This window comes from Sminthopsis crassicaudata, chromosome 2 (genome assembly GCF_048593235.1).
Source record: "Sminthopsis crassicaudata isolate SCR6 chromosome 2, ASM4859323v1, whole genome shotgun sequence".
NCBI lineage: Eukaryota > Metazoa > Chordata > Mammalia > Dasyuromorphia > Dasyuridae > Sminthopsis > Sminthopsis crassicaudata.
In genome coordinates, this window is record NC_133618.1 from 158,433,833 (window position 1) to 158,456,594 (window position 22,762).

General features: G+C 34.8%; 1 protein-coding gene across 1 annotated transcript in view; it reads left to right on the plus strand.

The window, feature by feature from the left end:
- The window catches only part of RALGAPA2 (Ral GTPase activating protein catalytic subunit alpha 2), a 387,908-nt gene extending 365,351 nt beyond the window's left edge, over positions 1-22,557 (plus strand). The window contains 1 exon segment of the mRNA XM_074287744.1: positions 22,278-22,557. Within this exon segment, the coding sequence (XP_074143845.1) occupies positions 22,278-22,432 (155 nt within the window). The 3' untranslated portion in view covers positions 22,433-22,557.
- Positions 22,558-22,762: the final 205 nt, after the last annotated feature.

Here is a 22,762-nt window from a genome sequence, read left to right on the forward strand (position 1 = left end):
TGTCTGTGAAGAATGTAGATTCTTGGAGCCATAATACATTTTAAAGTCATATAATTCAACCCATATCTGAAGCAATAATCTCTACAATATCTTGACAAATCATTTCAATTCCATATGAAGGGATAAAGAGTTTATATCCCATTGAGTTATCCCATTTCACTTTGGGCTATCTGAAATGTCTAGGAAATTTGTCCTTATAATGAACTAAATTATGGCTCCTTATAACTTCAACCCATTGATCCTAGTTTTGCACTCGAATCAAGAGAAATAATTTTGCTTCTTATTTTGATTGTTATTCATGCTTGTAAAGAACTATTCAATAACTGTCCAGAAATGATCATCAGTTGTCCACAGTTTTTCTCCAGAACATCGTTTAGAAGTGACATTCAACTAAATCTTGTTTGAAATAATGTATAAAATTTATTTCATTAAAAAAAAAAAAGCTTATTTCTGATATTTCAAATTTATGTTACCATTCATTTGTGTAACCATGTGATCTTGGTCATTATTACTTTATTGTTCTATTACTGAAAAGGCAGACTAAGAAAAAGCTAGGGCACTAGCAATAGAGATTAGAAGAACTAAATAGGTTTATTTCTGAATTCACCTTGAAGATTTCTCTATCTAGTGAGTACCAAACTCTAAAATAGACCTTCTATAATTAGGACCTAAATTGGCTCAAGTCAAGTGATAGAAAGAATAAGGGTCATTTTCCTAAAAGTGATCAAGACAAGGGAAATGAACCCCCAAATGACATAGCAAAGAAAAAAACAGGTTCTCCTCATTTTCAACTTCTCCTACACAGGAGAAATGATCTCTAAAAAATATATAGGAAAGCACAGTAAATGACTTTTTAGTATTTTATATTCTTTAAACATTTACTTGTAATTTTGCAGGTCAAAATACATTTCTCAGAATATAGGAAAACATAAAGTATCATTCCAGAAAGTGTCAGGAAGATGTAAGCAAACATCACCAATGTAGAAAAATATATATTTACAATGAACAGATTACACCCATTTTAATGACTCCTCCAACTTGGGATTCACTTTCTACTACTCTGCTTTCCACACATAGCTATCTTACCACAAGATCTATACTATTTCTTGACCATCTATTTTTAGAGGAAATAGAGGTTCTATCTGGTTAGATTTCCAAAAAGTTTGTTATTGGAGCTTCAAAGGGCTAGCTAAAAAGAAAGAAAGAAAGAATAAAAAGGTCATACACCTCACCAATCGCTTTGATCATCTCATTGACCATTAATGCATATATCTTTTTCCTTAGATATAAATTAGTGCATGCAATTATTTTACATTGTTTTTCCGTGTAACATGACATATGAAATTTCTATCTCTCATCATAGTCTATATAGTTATGTTTAATTAACATGCCATATTACCTTAGATCGTTTTTACCAGTTCCCTTTTGTTGACCATTTGAGTCATTTCCAGTTTTTGTTTTATTTGTCACATTGCTATGAAAAATCTCTATATAATGTTTTTCTTTTCTTTTTTTTTCCTTTGGTATGTGGTCACAAAGTGAACTTACTGGCTGAGACTCATTATACATTACCAGATAATTCTCCATGGAGATTAAATCAGTTTATAGTGTCACCAACAATGTATAAGCATACTTGTTTCACCCTTTACTCAAGTACATTTGGTTTTAATTTTATTTTTGCTACTTTGCAAAAATATGAAAAAGTATTAGGAAGGTTTGAATGAAACACAAAGTTAGCAGTGGAGAAAAGCACACAATTTAAAATAAACAAACCCCCAAGATCCATCTAAGTAAGTCCTCTCATTGTAAGGTCCACTTCCTACCTCTCTGCTTCTCATATTCAACTTTTCTTTGATATTGCAACCAGTGGGCCACTAAAAGCTTTTAGAAGAAATAGGGGCTCCACCCAATTATATTTACAAAAGTTATTTTACTTGGTCTCTTAAAGGGTTGCCTGGAAAATATTGAATACCTCTTAAGTCTGTCTTGAATCCCTTCACTGATCTTCCCAGGCTTCCTTAGAAAGAGTAGGAAACACGTTCCCTTGTTGCTATTATGCTTTAGCAGACCCAAGGGATATTTAGTATCCCAGAAACCTTATGTGGTGGTTTCCTATTAAATTTACTTAATGAGGCTATTAGTAGAGAATAAGCATGCTTTCATAATTGATATTCTATAATAGATATAAAGACAAACATCTTTGAAAGACTTAAGAACTCTAATCAACCAGTGATCAACTATTCCTGAGGACCTATGTTTGAAATGTGTTCCTCACCTTCTAATAAAGAGAGATGATAATTCAGTATACATATTAATACATTATTTTTTTTAATGTGGCTAGTGTTGATTAGTTTTACTTAATCATACATATTTGTCACTAGGCTTTTATTTTTATTTCTTTTTCCCCTAGTGCAATAAGTGAGGATCAAAAGGGGAGAAAATAGATTTTTATTTGTTGAAAAAATAAGTTTAAAAAATTATATAATGAATGGACTACACACATTGTTATCATTACAATTTTGAAATTCATTGAAATGTTATCAATCTGGAGGACTTTACTATCCACAAGAATTCCCCCTTTTTATTTAAAAAAATCTATTTTGATGAAAAGGCATTTTTATTTTCTCTTCTTCTCAAATCCTCCCAATTAAACAATAAAAAAATACCTTGTAACAAATATACATGAGAAACAAATTCCTATAACAACCACAGAATGCAAGATACCTATATGTTTATTATTTGTTGATTATGAAAAAGCATTTAAATAATGAAACCAAACACGTTTTGCATTAAAGACTCTCCCAAGAAGGAGCCTCCCATCCATGTATTCAAAATTCCTTGCAAGATATAAAAGCCAAAAAATTATCCTCAATGACTCACTTAATATTAATTTATTATTATTAATATTCAATGACTTAATAAATATTAAGTAAAGTATAAAAGAGATATATGATTGACAAAAAATTTTTACCACTCCAGTGTAGGAGATTCATTGCATTGAAGAAGTATTACTTCAAAGAGGTGATAGGATTCAAAATGTAGAATACATATATATTTAATATTTTGGGACATGACCATTAAGGGAATTCTTTTAAATTTCATATATATATATATATATATATATATATATATATATATATATATATATATATATATATATAATTTTTTTTTCCTGAGGCAATTGGGGTTAAGTAACTTGTCGAGAGACACATAGTTATAATGTGTTAAATGTCTAAGAGCAGATTTGAACTCAGATCCTCCTGATTTCAGGGCTGGTGCTCTATCCACTGTGCCATCTGACTATCCTTCACATTTGATTTTTTTTTTTTTTAATTATTCCTTTGTGAGAATTTGGCAGGAAGAAAAAAAATATATATATATATTAAAAGGGGAATTTCTTGTAGATCATAAGATCTTCCTGATGGATCTTATTATGCTTGTTTTATCAAGCTTCTATATGTATGCCCACAATTTGTGTATTGTTTTACCTCATTAGAATATCTGTTTCTTGATGGCAGGAACAGTATTTGCCTTTCTTGTTTCCTTAATGTTTAGCACAGTGTCTGACTATAGTAAGTATTTAATAAATGTTTTTTGATTGATTGAATGCTGACTACCATTGAGAGTTTCTATCATTTCAATTTTTAAGCACATACTAAATGTATCAGTAGTTACAAAACTGCCCTGCTTATTGGTATCCCATTCTGCACTTCCTTTGCCTCTCTACTATGTAGTTTCAGATGTTTAATTGATGTCTCATCTTCCTTTGTCACAATCACTACATATCCATGCCCTCCCAATTCTCCTTCTAATAAAAGGCCTCCTTTATAATAAAGAAGCATAATTAAGCAACACACACAAGACTTATGTATAAAAATGCACCTCTCATCTTATGCCTCTAATTCATCAGACTTCTGAAGTCATGATTGGTCATTACATTGATCATTTGACTTCTCTTGGCCTTGAGATTTCTGCTGATTCTAAATCAATTATCCCATGATCAGAGTCTTTAATTCAAAGGTGGTAGGTTTGGTGTTTTTTTTTTTTTTTTAACCATTATTTACATATGGCAACATGACTTACTTTACATTATTTCATCCCTGAATAAATTATTATCCTAGTTCAGTTCACTCTGGATTAGTTAAAATAGTTCTTCCCAGATTATCTGAATCCATTCCTTTTATCAGTACTTTCTTTTACAGTTTATTTAACTATATCCCAATTGATCATACCTACTTGATTTCCATGCTTTCCAGCATCATAAAGTACAGCTGTAGTTTTGCTGGTTATGTGTTTGGGATTGATTCCAAATTGCTTTTTAAACAACTAAACCAATTCATAGCACCTCCATCATTAGTGTTTCTGTATCCCTTCTCCAGTAATTTTCATATTCCTTTTTTATTTTTTTTTTAATTTTTATAACTTTGCTGATCTAATGAATGGGAGGTGAGGTGGGACCTGAGAATTACTCCAATTTGCATTTAACTAAGGATTAGTAATTTGGACCATTTTTTTGTAGTTAATATTTTGAAGATTTCTTTTGAAAACTGTCTATTCATATCATTTTGTCAGTTCTCTTGAGAAATGGTTCTTATATATTTGAATCATTTTTATATGTCTTGAATAGCAGGCTTGTACCAGAAAAACTTAACTACAAGTTTTTTTTTTTCTCAGTTAACTATTTCCTGCTAGTTTTAATGGGAAAATTCTTTGTTTTATATAATTGAAATTGTCCATTTTATCATTTATGATCATAACTATTATATAATCCTTATTTGATCAAAATCTTTCCTATCTATATTTATGAAAGATATTTTTCCTCTCTCCTCTAATTCATTTATTACATGACTTTTTAATATTCAGACTTAACCTAAATTCTTCCAAATTTCTTTCCAGCAATTTTTTTGTCAAATACGGAATCACCCTAATATATAACATCCTTGGAGTTATTGAATCTATGCTGCTCTGTTGAATTACTTCTGGATCATGTATATAATTTGTTCCACAGATTATTAATCTTTCTACTTTTTAACTAGTAATAAATAGTTGTGTGTGTGATTTTTTTTTAATCATTATTATTTTATAGGATAGTTTGGGGTCTGATACTACAAGGATCCTTTTTTTACCTTTTTTTTCATTATTTCCCATAAGATTCCAGACCATTGCTTCTCCAGATGAATTTCTTCTTAATTTTTGTATTCCCCAGAAGTCAATATTCAGGGGCAGATAGGTGACACAGTGGATAGTACACCAGTCCTGAAGTCAGGAGGACCTGAGTTCAAATGTGGCCTCAAACACTTAACACTTCCTAGTAGTGTGTAACCCTGGGCAAGTCACTTAACCCCAATTGCCTCAGCCAAAAGAAAAAAAAATATTCAGTAGTTTAATGTATGGTACAGCATCTGTAGTCAATATTCAGTAGTTTAATGGTATGGTACTGCATCTGTAGATGAACTTAGATAGCATTGTTAATTTTCACTATGTTATCATCGCCCAACTAAGAGGACTTAATAAATATCTATTTCCTCTCTCCTTATTTCTCTAATTACTATTTTGTAGTCATATTTGTATAATTCCTATGTGTTTCTTGGTAACTGGATTCCCAGATATTTTATATATTATTTAGTCATTTGGATATAATTTCTTTGTCTCCTTATTAGTTTTGTTTATAGTATATACAAAATAATTGATGTTTTGAATTATTTGATATCTAGCTGCTTTACCAAAGTTATTATTTGAATTTTAGTTATCTCTAGAGTTCTTTGGGCAAAGGTGTAATTATATTTGTACTTTGCCTGTACTTATTTCCTCAGGTTCTGCATCTTATTGCAGTAAGGTGCAAAACTAGTTTTGACAATGGATATACTCGCTTTTTTCCTAAAATTGCTAGAAACTTCAGTATTTCTCTATTATAAATAATTCTACTTACTTGTACATAGAAAAGTCCATTTATTCTATTTTTAAAACATAAACCATGTTATATTTTGTCAAGAGCTTTTTTAATCATTGAAATGGGATTTTGTATTATTAATATATTTTATTTCTGTTTTTTCTAATGCCCAACAAACCCTGTTTTTCTAGTATAATTTTAATATGTTTCTGGAAGAGTGTTATTTAATATTTATTGGAAATAATTGGTCTAAATTTTTATTTGGGGGATGGGGTTTTTTTGCCCCAATTTAGATAACAGATGTATAATCATAGAAAAAACAATATAAATAATAAAGAAAACAGAGACATTAGAAATTAGCTCCTCTATTCACTTTAAAACTTGAGAGAAAAGAGAAGGGGACTGGGGGTGGGGAACAATTGCCAAATCTTAATCAAGTAAGGGAAGAAGGTACACCAGTAATATTAGCACAGGCTCTCATAATTATATCTGGATTTGCCAACCATTACACTGAGCAACAAATGAGGAATCAGAAACCATCATGCACATCAGTAATGGAGACCTGAAGTCAGATACTGTACCCTGGCCTCTTAAAACAAGAACAGTGACAGAAGTAGACCCTATAGATCTCAGGAAGATTAGATCTAATATGTATTCTTTGGAAAATGAGATACTGTAGCAGGAGTCAGGGCTAATTAATATCATTAAGAGAGTTCTGCAAGAGGCCTTATCATCAATGATCTTTGAGAGCCATACCAGAAACCGAACCAACTCATAATTGGAGATTGTGAGAAAATAAGACAGAATATAGCTATAAGTAAATAGGTGGCCACAAGGATAAAAGAGTGACTGGAATAAAGGAAGAAAGAGATCAAAAAATGATTTTAAAATGAAATGAAAGCTCAGGAGCAAAAACTAAAATGAGAATAACTAGCACAGAAAAGAAGATGGAAAACCCTAGTCAGACCTTGGATTCCCTGAAAAATAGAATGAAGCAACAATTAAATGCCATAGCAAGATTAGGGAAAAAATGAGATTGAAAAAAAAATACAAGAAGTTAGAGTATCATCTGTCTAAAATGACTGAGATAGAAAATATTTCAAAGAAAGATAATTTAAGAATTATTGGATTACCTCAATACTAGGTATGACCAACCCCCCCAAAAAAAGTCTCAAAACTAAATTTCAAGAACTTATAAAAGAAAAATGTTCAGTTTACTAGAACCAGAAGGAAAAAAAAATTAAAAGAACTTGTTTTTCAGCTTCTAAAAGAAACCACAAATTAAAAATACTCACAGATGTCTCAATCAAAATCTAGAGCTTCCATGTTAATAATAATTAATAATACAGGTAGCCAGGAAATAAGCAATCAATTACAAAAGGAACCAACACTAGTCAATATCATATAAGTCTTGGCAGCAAATGACTTAAAGGAAAGAAAATTGTGGAATACATTATTCCAACATAAAGGCATAAAATCAAGAATAATTTGCCCTGTATAACTGAATATAATCCTATTGCAATTGGGGACGGGGGTAAAATGGGAGAGATAAATATTCCTTTAATGAAACTAAGGAATTTCAGGCATTTCTGATGAAAAGACCAGATCTAGAAAAAATCTTTGAAATACAAACACTGGGGTGGAGAGAAATCTAAGAAAAATGAGTTTCAGCAATTTGAAGACTCTAGTAATTATCAGCTACTTAAATTTTAATAGGAACAGAAAAGACAAGTCAAAAAACATTTCTTAAGCACCTACAATGGGCTTAGTCCATGCTAAGCATTAATGTTACAAAAAACAAAACCACAAACCCCTGCTCACAGGGATTCCTAATGTCCTCAAAGATTATAAAATAATAAGATAAGACATTAATAAGGTAATGGGATAAGACAAATGCAGGGTCAAGGTATGTGCCTTTAAGAGGAGAAAAAAATGTGAGGGGGAAAGAATGCACTAAAGAGAGAAAAGCAGTATCACATGAAAAGAAGATCAAACAAATATCATAGGAAGAGCAGTCATCTAATGACTGCACTCTTATCTGAAGCATATAAATGACAATTCACACAAGCTCAAAGCTTCATGTAGAAATACAAATTAAACTCAACAAAACTAAGTATAAAGAGAATATCATCTAAACACAAGAGGAAAGGCACATAGTAGAATAAGAAATAATTTCAAGTAAAACAAAGTCTAATTTCTGATGGAGGATCATAAAATAGGGATTCCAAATATTTTTTTTAAAAATGTAATCATCAAAATTTGGAGTCTGAGCTTAGTGAAGGAGGAGGAGGAGGAAGAGGAGTTTCTTTTTCCTATCCTTTCTTCTTTATAAATAATGAAGTAGGAGGAAAAGAGAAAACACTAGCAAGAATGTTACAGAAAGGATTAGAAAGCAGAAAATAGTGGTTGTCAGAACATTCTCAAAACATAAAGATTCAGTATTAAGAAAAAAATTTTAACACCAGTAAAATTTATTATACTTCATGTACATTCAAAAAAGTGTAGTTAAAAGAGATAAGTAGAAAACTTCACTTAAAGATTCCACAGATAATAAAATTGTACTTGACATATATTCACCTAATTGTATAACATCTAAGTACTTGAAGGATAATTATAGGGAATTACAGGGAAAATAGCAATAATAGTTATGAATTTCCATGTATCTCTTTTAGACATAAACAAATCTAATAAAAAAATCAATTAAGGAATTAATAGCTTAAAGAGAATTTTAAATACGAGATATCTGTATTAATTACTGTATGGCAAAAAAAAAAAGAAATGTGCATATTGCTAGTTTTGCCCTTTGATAATTACCCATATACTAAGCTTCATGAGCATTGATTTCATTTTTCTATCTCTTGCTTCATTTATTCCATCTATTTCTAGCGCGCTTATGGCCAAGATTTTTTCTTTCTGTTTTTCAAACCTCCCTCTCTTCCTCTCTTTCCCTCTTTCTTTCCTTTCTTTCTTCCCTTTCTTTCTTTTGACATTCATTATCACTCCTTACCACTTATACCCCTAATTAAATAATTTTAAAAAGAAGAAATAAAATCCTTATCCATAGTCTCGTTAAAGCAATTCCTGTTATTAAGCATTTCCAAAACTATATGACTCATTCTACAGTGGGCAAAGGGTTGGTGATGTTTTTTGTCTTCAGTCATTTGCCCTCATGTTTTATCATTACACTGATCAGAATTCTAGAATCTTCTAAAATTATTTTTCTTCATAATTTTGTTGTCACGGTATACAGTATTTTACTAATTCTGTTTGGCATCAGTTCATAAGTATCTCCCCAGCTTTTTCTGAAACTGCAAATTTTTGTCCTTTCTAATGACATAGTAATATTTCTTTTTTTCCCCTATTTTTCCTTTTTTTTTAAATTATTATTAAAGCTTTTTATTTACAACACATATGCATGGGTAATTTTTCAACAATGACCCTTGCAAAACTTTGTTCCAAATTTTTCCCTCCTTCCCTCCATTCCCTCCCTTAGTTGTCAAGTAACCCAATACATGTTAAATATGTTAAAATATACACTTATCTTGCCGCACAAGAAAATAAGATCTAGAAAGGGGGAAAAAAAAAAACCTGAGAAGGAAAACAAAATGCAAACAGAACATCAACAGAAAGTGAAAATGCTATGTTGTAATCCACACTCAGTTCCCACAGTCTTCTCTCTGGCTGTGTTGGCTCTCTTCATCACTGAACAATTGGCACTGATTTGAATCTTCTCATTGTTGAGCCATATCCATCAGAATTCATCATCATATAGTCTTGTTGTTGCCATGTACAATGATCTCCTGATTCTGCTTATTTCACTCAGCATCAGTTCATGTAAGTCTCTCTAGGCCTTTCTTAAATCCTCCTGCTGATTGTTTCTTATAGAATAATTAATATTCCATAACATTCATAAATCACAATTTCTTCAACCATTCTCCAACTGATGGGCATCCACTCAGTTTCCAGTTTCTAGCCACTACAAAAAGGACTGCCCCAAACATTTTTGCACATGTGCATCCCTTTCCCTCCTTTAAGATCTCTTTGGGATATAAGCCCAGTAGACACAGTAATATTTCATTACATTCATGTGCTATAATTTGTTTAGCCATTCTTCAGTAGGTGGTGAGGAGAGAAAGCATTCCTGACATGGAGAATTGCCAGTACAAAGGTATGGAAGGAGATGTGAGAAGATCAGCCAGTAGAGCATATGAACTACATGGTAGGAAGAAGAATGTAAAAAGAAGATAAAATCTTAAAAGGTAGCTACCAAAAAAGACTTTATATTTGATCTTGATGTAAGAAAGACTTTGGAAAGAAAAAAATTACAAGATTTGCCAGGTGGTTAGATTTGTAGATTGAATAAGTGAGCAGTCAGAAATGGCACTGAGGTTGCAGTGTCCTAAAAGATTTTGAAAAGAGAGTGGAAGTGGACCAAGAGGAAATAATATTCTGTTATTGATGGGGGTTGCATTTGAAATACCTTTAGAACACGCAGTTCAAAATGACCAGTAGACAGTTGATAATGTGGTACTGGAACTCAAGAGAAACTAGAGCTAAGTAAACACATAAGGGAATTATTTATATAGACATGATGACATGAAACCCATGGGAGCTGATGAGATCATTAAGTGAGAATATAGAGGGGAAGACTGAATAAACTATGTATGTGAATTTAATGTAACATATTTCCTCTTTTCCATGTCTTTGAATCCCTAGCTTCCTTCAGCACTCTGCTCAGATGCCATCCCCTGCATGTGACCTTTCCTGATTCCCTCAACTACCATTAGCTTTCAACCCTCTCAAAAATTACATTTATTTTGTATTTACTTTCAGATGTATATGTTGTTCCCTCTAGTATATTGTAAACATCTTAAGGGCAGGGCTTTTTCTCTTTTGTCTTTGTGTCTTCTCTGCCTAGAGAAGACTGGCACTTAGCAACCATTTAATAAAAGTTTTTATTTGATTGGAATATTATTGTACCATAAGTAAAGACAAAAAATAGAGAATTCAGAGAAATTTGCTTCCTTACATAAAGTAATAAGAACAAAGTAAGGAGAAGTAAGAAAACAACATGTCATTATGTCAGTGAGTCAGTAAATATTTATTAGACATCTGCTACCTGTCAGACACTGCCCCAAGGATACAGAAAGCATACACTCTCAAGGACCTCTCAGGCTATTGGATGAGACAATGTGCAAACAAAGCATAGTTGGGATAAATTAGAAATGACCAACCAAGGGGAGGCACTCATTCCCAGATCCGGAAAGGATTCCTGGAGCAGATGGGATTTTAGTAGGGCTCCAAGGCAGCCAAAAGGTGATGAGGAGGGAGAGCCTGGAGATGGGAGGACAGCAGGAAGGCCAGTGTCACTGGGTTTCAGAGGACATGGTAGAGTCCAGGGTGGAAACCTTTAAACATCAACCAGAGGATTTTATAAGAGCCACTAGGATTTATTGAGTAGAGGAAACTCAATTGGTGTATAGTTTTTTTGTTTTCCTTTTTTTTGAAAACTGAGATATTGCTGATCTTTCTTCAGCTCTCCAGTACTTAATACTCTCCCCTATCTTTCAAACATCACCCACTGGCTCAGAAATTGTTCCAATTTTTCCTTTCCTCCCCACCCCCTTCCCCAGATGGCGGCAGGTAGACCAATACATGTTAAATATGTTAAAGTATATGTTAAATACAATATGTGTATACATATCCATACATTTATTTTGCTGCACAAGAAGAATCAGACTTTGAAATAGTGTACAATTAATCTGTGAAGGAAATCCAAAATGCAGGTGGACAAAAATAGAGGGATTGGGAATTCTATGTAGTGATTCACACTCATTTCCCAGAGTTCTCTTTCTGAGTGTAGCTAGTTCATTTCATTACTGCTCTATTGGAACTGATTTGTTTCATCTCATTGTTGAAGATGGCCACGTCCATCAGAATTGATCATTGTATAGTATTATTGTTGAAGTATATAATGATCTCCTGGTCCTGCTCATTTCACTCAGCATCAGTTCATGTAAGTCTCTCCAGGCCTTTCTGAAATCATCCTGCTGGTCATTTCTTACAGAACAATAATATTCTACAACATTCATATACCATAATTTATTCAGCCACTCTCCAATTGATGGGCATCCCACTCAGTTTCCACTTTCTGGCCACTACAAAGAAAGCTGCCACAAACATTCTTGCACATACTGGTCCCTTTCCCTCCCAAGAAGTGTTTATGCAGATCTGCATATATAAATATATAAAATAGATATAGATATATATAAATCAAACATTTTCTGATAGCAAATCATAATTTCATGGCCCCCAGAGTCAGTTATATGACTCCCTATGGGCTTGTGACTCACAGTTAAGAACCTTTGATGTTAGTTTATCTGGACTAGGTAACTTGCATTCATCCTGGATAGGTAAGTACACTCCTATCTATTTACTAATTTTGGGTATCAACTCCCCAGTAGCCAGTTTAGTTGTGCTCTTTCTCATGCAAAGATCAATCTCCTTGGCAGAGAAAACAGAAGCCAAGTGTGGCCTACCTTCTTTCTATTGTCAGTTATCATTGATACTGGGCTATGATACCATCTTCTTCTTCTTCTTTTTTTTTTTTTTTTTTAATCCTCTGCTTTCTTCCAACATAGCTTTAAAAAAACAACAAAAACCAGCAACTCTCTTTTAACTACAAGAGTTTGTCCTTAGATTCCTTCACTAACCTCAGCACATTCTAAGCTATTAGACCTGACAATATCCTTAAATAACATGCTTTTATGTTCTTTAAGCTACTTATTCCTATTTCCTACTAACATTATTTGTTCTTACCTTTTTTTTTTTTTTTTTTTTTTTTTAAATCTAAATTGGATTGTGAGTTCTTAATGCATACAAACTAGTCTCTTCAGAGAACTCTTGTTTTTACTTTTCATCTGGATTATTTCCTCTGGGTCTTTAGATTTTTGAGATACTCTCATCTCTTTGGGGTTTCCTCGGTAGAATTTTAGTCTTCTGTGGAATATTACCTGTCTTTTTTTTTTTTTTTTTTTTTTTTTTGGAACCCTTTGAAATATGCGCTCTCAGAATCCAGGGTGTTTTTCAGACCATTCCAAGTTCTCACCCTTTTTCTGTCACATTCCTTATGAGGGAAGAGTCATTTCCACTCCAGAATTTCCACAATTTCTGTAACAACAATCAAGTCCTTCCCATTAGGGAGAATCAAATCCACAAAAGAATTTACTTTACTTTTAAGGGCAGCTAGTAGGTGTAGTGAATAAAGCATCAGCCCTGAAATCAAGAGGACCTAAGTTCAAACCTGGCTTTAAATACTTTAAACACTTCTTGGCTATGTGACCCTTGGCAAGTCACTTAACCCCAAATGGCTCAGCAAAAAAAAAAAAAAAAAAAAGTAATAATAATAATAATAATTTACTTTTATTCTTTTGAAGAATAAAATTTTCATTAAAACAAAGCAAGAAGTTATTAGCTATTTTGCTTTGGACAGAATTATGAAATTTTTCTTTAAAAGAATCACTTTGGAGTTAAAATGTGTAGTATTCCTAGACAATAGAAAAAATATCCACAACTTTGAGAACATTGTTACAGAGTCCAAGTGGAAGGTCAGTTATTAACATTTCAATTCATAAAAATAATAGTAACTTTGAGCATAACGTAGAGTATCATTTTTCTATAATTACTCAGTCCCTCTTTCAGGTCTGTTAAGGATTTTCATGAGAATCTACCAAATTACAGGTAAACTCAAGTGTTCTAGATATTTCAAATGCAACCCATCAATAATAGAATTATTCTTCTACTTTCTTTTCAAATTCTTTTAGGCCACTGCAACCTCAGTGCCATTTCTGACTGCTCACTCAATCTATAAATCCAACCACCTGACAAATCTTGTAATTTTTTTTTTCTTTCCAAAGTCTTTCTCGAAGATCAAATATAAAGTCTTTTTTGGTAGCTACCTTTTATTCTACTTCCTACCACATAGTTCATATCAGTTCTACTGGCTGATCCTCCTAGAATAGTTGTTGAGAACAAAATTATATTTGTAAAGTACTTTTCAAACTTGAAAACATTATATAAATTCTAGCTATTATCATCATAAATTAAAACACTAAGTCGCAGGCACATCCACGATTGCATGGTTACTGATTGGCAGAACAAGGGACTTTATAAGCTCTAAGTCCAGTGATCTTTCCAATTCACCAAGATGCTTTCTTTCTGATTCTAGCTGTGTATTTCACCTGGACACCCCAGAGTGGTGAAACTATTTATGATCACATAGTTGTGATGGAGCCTTATAATTATGCAACAAACCAGATGACTTGACTTCCAGTGAAATAAATTTCATCATTTTCTCCATCCAGGATTAGCTGACTCTCAGACAAGCTAAATTTGGTCCTAGACCACTATGACTTATAGTGGAGAAGCAAATAAATAATTCTTTCACCAATTTGCTCTCCTAGCCACAGTTTGTTATCTACCCATTCGTCCAGCTGTCCTAGCTTCTAGCTACACCAGAAAACCAGGGGTAAGAACCAAGCCTTAGAAAGACGGAGCCAAGCCCTGAGCCAAGGCCAGTACATGGCCACTGCTACTGGAGTGAAAATGCTGGGATGAGCCTTTAGTCCATTTGGAAATGTTAATAAATCTGGATAATTCCCAGGGGTCTTAGGTTGCCAACCCATACAATAGGAAATGTTGGAGTTGAGTTTGTGGGCTGAATCCAGTAACTACCTGCACCTGTTCCCTCACTCAGATCCATTCCAAGGGATCTGAATAGTCCAGGCAACCATCCCCAGTGAGCTTTCTGATCTCCAGCTCTTTTTCCCTTTCTCCATTACTTCATTTAGCATTTCTCCTTACATTGATGGCCAAATCAGCTGTTCTTTTCCACCTCCAGGTGCAAAATGGATTTTGTCTCCTTAGTAACTTAAACCAGTTAATCAGTGTCTTGCAATGAGTGTTCAATTAGGAGACATAGTAAGGAGTATCCTCCACACAGGTGTCAAATTGATTTTCCTAAAGTACATTTCATTCCTGCTCTCAGTAAACTCCAGTGGCTCCTATTTATTTCTAGGGTCAAATATAACCTACTTTTGGCATTTAAAGTTCTTCAAAATTTGGACCCTTCCTTTTTAATATATCATTTGGCTACATGGCCATAATGATTTGCTTAATGTTTCTCATATACAGAGCTCCATTTTTCTGTCTTGTCAGTTGTCTACCTTGTGCTGGGAATGTTCTCTCTCACTTTTCATCTTTTAGAATTCTTTACTTTCCTTTGTAGAATTTTAGTCTATGGAATATTACCTGTCTTTTTTTGGGGGGGGGGAACCCTTTGAAATATGCGCTCTCAGAATCCAGGGTGTTTTTCTCAAATACTTATTTTCTAAACCTTACCCCTCTAAGATTACTGTTTTATATCTAGTATTTTTGTTTTTTATTATATTGTAGGCCTATTGCTTTGCACAGTGTCTAGATGTACAGTACTTAGTGCTCATCTTGGTAAATTGATTTGTTGTTGAAAACTGCTCATGTCCACTAGATCCCTACATGCCTTATTTTCAATTACCTTTTTAAATTTTCAGTTAACAAAAATCTATCTTCTCTCCTTCCAACTTCCCACTCTCCCACCATTAAAAGAGAAAGGAAAACAAAAACCTTGTAACCAATATGCATGAGTCAAACTAAACAAAGTCTTCCCCTTGGCTTTATCCAGAATAACGTCTCCATCTTTTGAGTCCATCACCTCTCTGTAAGGAGGACCCACATACTTTATTCTTTTGTTATCAATGTTTTCTCAAAGGAATAAGATGAATAAATAAAGATAAGTTCTCCAAAGTCTATATAATTGTTAGTAAAAGTTAACATTGGATAAAATGTTCCTTTTTTGTATTTTTCAGCTTACATGCCTGCTTGAATAACAAAAGTTATTTCCAGAAAACAACTCCAGGATGCTACTTTCTTTCTAGGATACTTCTTTCATATGGTTCAGCTCTTTAGCCACTTGTTTGAGCCAGTTGATATTCTCTCTAAAGATGAAGTAAAAAGCACTTTGTTGTGTTATGGTTCCCAAGTATGTGTAGGAAGTAAAGAGACAGATGGAAAAAAGTAAATAACTGGTCTTATGTTTCATCATAGTGTGACTGAAAATCTCATTATCCAGGATCCAAATGTAGAGCTAGTTTATTCCATGGTAACTGGAATATTAGCCCTAATGAGTCCAGATTACAGAATCTCAGAATCAAGAGACCTCAAAGACCCCATTCTACCTCTTTACCATCTCCTATAGAAAAGACAAAAAACCTTTTAAAATAGTTTCTCTGACCACTCATTAGTCCTTAAATGCATGTCATCTTTCCATCCATATCTGCCTACTTAATATGATGCTATGTGTATAACTTTAATTTATAAATCCCTGCAAATAATCAAATACTCTGATAAATTACTGATTTTAAAAAAAAGGCATATTCTTTAATTGTATTGTGCACTTAGAAAGTGCATTCATCATCTCATCTTCACAGCTTCTCATATGAAATTAGATAAAATACTACAAGTATCAATAGCTCCATTTTACAGTTTAAAAAATTGAGGCCGCTGAGATCATAAGTATTGGATGGAGCCTGGATATAAAATCAGCTCTTCTGACTCTAAGTCAAATGTCCTTTTTACTGTTTCTTTCTTTATAACCTATTTTGTCTTGCCTACTGATTCATAGCCTCAAGGCACCTCTGATCTCATGTTAAGGGCATGTGATGCTTGAGCTCCCTGGAATAATTCGGACCAACCCCCAAACATGGCTGTCTCTGCATCTCCTTAACTCAGCTACAGATTGGCAGTTATTGAGACATTCTCTTTGGTCCAACATACATACCACATCAGCCTGTGTCTGGGGAATATTCTGGGGAGAGGAACAAACCATTCCTCATCAGCAATTACAAAGAAGTCCTTTATTGTTAGCTGTACCATCTGTTTTCCTGGTTTCTACCACCATATCCTGTATGCATAGCCAGGACTGAGACAGTTGAGATAGAGGAAAGAGATCAACACAACACCTTTCAAAAGGCCTGGGGTGCCAGTACTGCTGCCCCAGTGGTGGAAATCTGCAGTAGCAGTAACACCACTTAAGTCTTCAGTCAAGAGATAATATTTAGAAAATCCTACAATAAAGAGAAAAGCAAAGGAAGCTAAGACTTAGTATGACTTGCTAAGTGAAAGTCTTAGCACTTCATTTATAAAAGGTTTAAGTATTATTTCAACTTAAAGGTCTCATGGAGGCAGTTAATTGGTACAGTTACTAGGACTTGGAGTCAGGAAGTTGGGAGTTTGAATCCTGCTCCAGATACCTACTAGTTGTATGATCCTGGGCAAATCACTTAACTTTTCTGTATCTGTTTCCTCATTTGTAAAGTAGAAGCATTAATAGTTCCTACCTGCTACAGTCATCATCATGAGGATCAGTTGAGTGTTTTGCAGTCATTAAAGCATTATATAGTACTGCTTGTTGTCATGGGATATATTCACTACTACCAAAAATATGCTCCAAAACCAGAGCTATTAAATTTCATTGTATCCATTATTGGTTTAGAAGAAGCAGTATTATCACCAATTCCAAAAGGGCCTTCTTGAGCCACAGCAGTGGCACTTTAATATTTGAAATAAAGCTCAGGTGATACAACTTGCTATATCCTTGTTGTCCAGCTTCATTCTAAAAGGAAAATGTCTTTTTCATAATATTTTGGACTATATAACTGCATTTTTATTATAGGGTACAACAAACTATTGGGAATCTAACCCTACCTTTGTTTAGGGGAATCTTATTATTAAAATCACCATAGTGCTTTTTTCAGTATTTGAGACTGACCCTGATCACTGTGCCAACGTTTACAGATGGGGTCAGTAGGAAAATCCAAGTTTACAACTGTGGCCAAATGCAGACAATGGCACACATCATTGATAAATGTCCTTTGTCCAGATTTGATTGTAGTCTAATGACACTGAAGACAGTAAAAGGGGGTGGAGGGGGAGAAGGGAAGAGGAACCTTGCCTTCTTCAAAAAGATAATATGCCTGCTATGGAGAGTTTACAAGGGATAAGTTTAAACTGGTGGTGGAAGAAAGAAAAACTTATCAGAAAAATGTTTAAATGATATAAATTTAGCCTTTTCTTTGCTGCATGGTCACAAATAATCTTGTTGCTTTTTTATCAAAGAATAGCTTTGCCTTTAGGGTTCTTCTTCCAAATAGCGCTTCTTCTTGCTCTTATGTGGTATGATGGAAACTGATCGTGGGTCTTTCAATTTCCTTTACTCTAAGATTGTGACATTGGTTGGTGAATTTCTTCATAAACATACTGTGGTCTGTATATCAAATAAAATCCCTTGAGCCCTTGGCCTACAAATAAAAGCTGCTTTAGAATTGTATACTTGGATGCTATGTAACTGATTAGCTTTTTAATCCACCTTCAAATTTGAGTTCTTACTGTAAACTCTAGACATTTTGTATCTGACGACATTGGGCCGGGGCTTTTTTCATATGGTAACTTGGATTCTGAGCAAAAGCTTTTAAATGTGAACGTTTTAAAATGTAAACAAATGGGGGTATACCATTAAACATGGAGAAAAGTGATTTTTTAAGAATGTCCTGTTTTCCTCATGACGTATGTATAAAGTATTTTACCGTGCTATAGCACGACTTGCGGTGAAGTCCCAAACTGATTCACGAATTAATGCTTGTTCCCAGTGTACAATCTTCACATAAGGTTGAGGTACGCTGTACCGCTACTCATTTGACTTTGTGTTCTTTCCCTTCAGATTAGAATATATAAAGGTCTCAATACCGTAATTGACCAAGGTAAGCCTGATCCTGCGCGCAGGTTTGCTCCGTGCACGGTGCTAACTCTCTCTTTAGCAGATCTACTAACCAGTCTCCTTGGTTGCTCGTATTTAGCTGAAATACGGCCATCCTTCTCTTTTTTCTGGCCCTCTCTCCCTTTCTCTGCCTTTGGTCCTCCCCTCCAAAATGTGCATTCCAAGCACCAGGCTGGAAACAAGTAGCTCAGACAATTCCCACCTGACTAAGTAGCGGCACTAACAGCCCTGCTGCCTGGCTGCTCTCTGACAGGCTCCAGTCCCTGCTTGTCTGAGCCACAACGGAAAACGCATACTTTGTCTTTCTTTTGCTCCTGTTTGCTTCAGGCGGAATCTGACACCAACACCTGCCATACTGGAAAATGTCTTTGTTGCTTGCACTTTTGTTTGAATTGCTGCAGGGGAGCCAATGGGAGTTAAGTCCATTTACTTTTTTGTTGCCTAAGCACCATGGAATAGGATCTTGAGATGGGGCCCGATAAGAAGCGGCACGTGCTGTGCTGGCCCTTTGAGTTAGCTCAGCTTAATAAATGCCTCTCTTTCTGGGGAGGGCAGATTGCCTAGCTTGGGCTGCTGAATGGAACAGCTGGGGGAGGAAAAGGAAACAAAGGCCGGGAAGCACAGAGTGCCGTGAACCTGGAGATAGGGGGTGCGGTTTAGGACCCAGAGAGCAGACCGGCCACACGCCAGGTGTGACCTTTGCAAGCTTCTCGGTTCTGCTTGTTTGTCTGGGCAGTTTCCAAAGTACTGATCGAATGGAAGCAGCATCCTGGCTGGATACACTCTCTCTGGTAGGCTGGGTTTAGGCAGAGGGGGCTGCTGTACTGAATTAACTCCTTGAGATCCGATTCCCAGATGGAATGAAGCCTTTGAAATTTTAAAAACAAAGTGAAAACTACCTTTCTGAGGAGAAAATTAGTAGACTGCTGCTTGGTTCTTTATTCCATATTGTATAAATATGACAGAATCAATCCATTTGTTTATATCAGATCGAATAATCATTTGAATGACAGCTCAGTTCGGTATTTGGGTTTGTTGAAAGCAGCTCTTTTAAAAATTAACTTAGTGTATTTCCGAAGAGCAAAAATTTACTCCAAAAAGCTGACCTCGTTTCAGAACTTTTAAATTCTTTTATTAGGGATGGATTAAGCCCGAATTTGTTTTTTCCCCCTGAATAGGGCTTCAAGTTGGCTATTGAGAGAAAACACTGTCATAAATTTGGTCATCAAGTGATTTGTAATCCTAAAAACAGATTTTAAGTCTCCTTCAGTGCAAGTTTCATACAGACTTACTTATTTGTCCACATGTATGTGTATGTACTCCAGTTTACTTTGACCAAAGTCATGAAGTAGGCTCAGTCAAATATATTATCTGAATAGAGCTCCAAGCTTCTATTGCAAGAAAATGGCCAAGTCATTAGAGTTCATGCCAGACAGCTTGCAAGTGGAATTATAATATTTGTATGAAAGCCTTTATCTTTTGTGGTTATTGCTTGCTCATTCTGCAGCTGCTGTCTCCCTATCAATCAAGACGATTTAGTGGGAGCTTCAAGGTTGATTGCATAGTTAAGGACTTGCCAGAAGAAAGTTTTTGACTGATGGAATGTCCAAACTCTAAAGGCTCATGGAATGCTGTGGGTGATTCTGGGTGCTGAGGTGTGGCTTATCCTTTTATGGACATGCTTTTGCCTGTTTGAACTGTATGGCTTCTCATAAGCACAGGAGCCCTATTGTTAAAGAGCTTGCATGAATATTGCTTGAGCTTGCCCAGTTGGCAAAATTTGTATTATTTTGACCATCTGCCATTCTGCTTAGCTGTAGGAACGCGAGCTACCCTCCTGCTTTCTCCCTGGGGAAAAAAATCAGAATGTTTCTCCTCCTAATCCAGAACTAACAAAGGTCTACTTTTTCACAGTTTACTTCTGTAAACTCCCAACTCGTATTTTACATTTATTTGCAAAAGAATGCTTTTCCCTTTTTTTTCCCCTGTCTCATCCCTCTAAAATATACATCTGGTAAGTGAAAAATAATTCGGGTTTATAATGTGAAGTTGCTCATATAATTGCTTGTTATATATTAAGTATTTCAGGATACAAAATTGCCTGGAATTAACAACTGAGTCATAGCTGGGATCTGTGGTGGGGTTTGCTTTTTTTTTTTTTTTTTTTTTTAGTTAAATGCTAGTACATTTCATTAGCATGCTCATTTGATGGGGAGATGCATTTTAATGATCCTTCTTTGTACTACTATGACAAAGTATGGCTCCCTGTCTTTGTCATAGGCAGCCTGATTTCAAAGACAAAACTAGTGGGAGGGAAACAGAGAGCTCTCATTCTGTGTGCTTTACCAACTTTATTGAATGTCTGGGTTTGGCCCAGAAGAAATAAGAGAAAACACAGGTCCTTTTGAGGTTCCCTTTAAACTACTGATTTTCAGTACATACGAAGGAAGTTACTACCAGTGGTCTCAGTTTGCTCTGGGTACACTGGAGATTATTGGAAAGACTAATTTTGAGAGTGCCCAGTGGCAGTCTCAAGCTAGACCAATGGAATGATACAAGCTATGTATAAAATAACCTCTGTGATATGGCCTGAATCAAACCACTCTGAAACGCTAACTTGAAAAGCAAACCCCTGAAGAGAAGCCATGTTATGTTAATAAATTGATAGAAGTACAGCTTTTGAACATTTTCCTTTTGGGAAACCTAGGCGATGACACAAGAAAGGCTGATGAAATGGCCTTCTTGCTGACTTAATTGTCCTGGGGAAGGCTGGTCTGCAGCAGCAACAACTTGCCTCTATTGCAAGAGACATTCTTGTATTCCTCTGAGTGTGATTAGAAGTCCCTGGGAGAAGCTGAGAACTGCAGATGGGCAGGTTTTAAGTTTATTCATTTTTTCCAGAGGTAAATAGCTATATCCCCACTTGTGTCCTGGTTCAAACAAGCTATTTAATTCTGGCTTCTAGTCATAGCCACCTTGGAGAAATAATTGATTTGTAACTTAATGTGTCAGATATCAATGTGTAAATATTTGTGGATACCATTGGCACCATCAGGGATTCATAAAGCTTTGCATAAAGTTTCTAGAGGCTCTTTGGAGTACCAATAAAATGTGAGGCTTTGGGGATTATTGCCTAGTCTTGCCTCTTTATATACTCCAGTTTGGCTTGTGGGTAAAATATCTACATTGGGCAATATGGAATTTAGAGCTGGAGTAGGGCTTTAGAAAAAAAACTGAAGCACAGAGATTCCAAGTTACCTTCCTGGTGTCATACAACATTTGAACTGTTGTCCTCGTCTCAGATTTGGTGCATTTCCATGTTACATGCCTGCCATACATTTAAACACTTAACAAAGATTAAGGGTAATGAAAATACTAATATGCTTGATGCCCATTAGAATGAGTAGGCAGCTAGCTTGCACATCCATTTCCCATCAACCCAATCTTTTTTCACTCGGACCATTGAAGAAAAGAGGCCTTTAACTGTGCTCCTTTGTCCATTCTCTCCTTCTTTTGCAGATAGTCTCACCACCAGTGTGAGTGCTGACCTTCCTGTTTCTGTTGGAGGAGAGTTGGCTGGTCAGACATCTCCATCACTAACCCGTGCCCCAAAACTCAAAAGCTCTGGGAAACTTCGCCGTTCTGCAAGTGCCCTCAGCAAATCTTCAAATTAAAGTACATCAGAAACTGGTTCAACTCAAAAAAATTTTTTGAGTTAACTCAAAATGGATTATATCAACGATTGTCTGTACTTCACAGGATGATATTTTGTGCTATAAATACCTTCCAAAGAAGAAAAGAAAAATTCACCTCCAAACAAGTTTCACTTCACTCTCCCTTGTTTGTTTTTTGCGTATAGACTAGGAATAGGAAATACAGGGAATCCTACATGACTTTTGATGTGTATCACAGGTAACAGGTTTTGTGTAACTCAAGTATTTTTTTTTTTTTTTATTTATTAAGGCAGAAGCACAACTGTCATAGGAAGTTACAAAACAGATTAT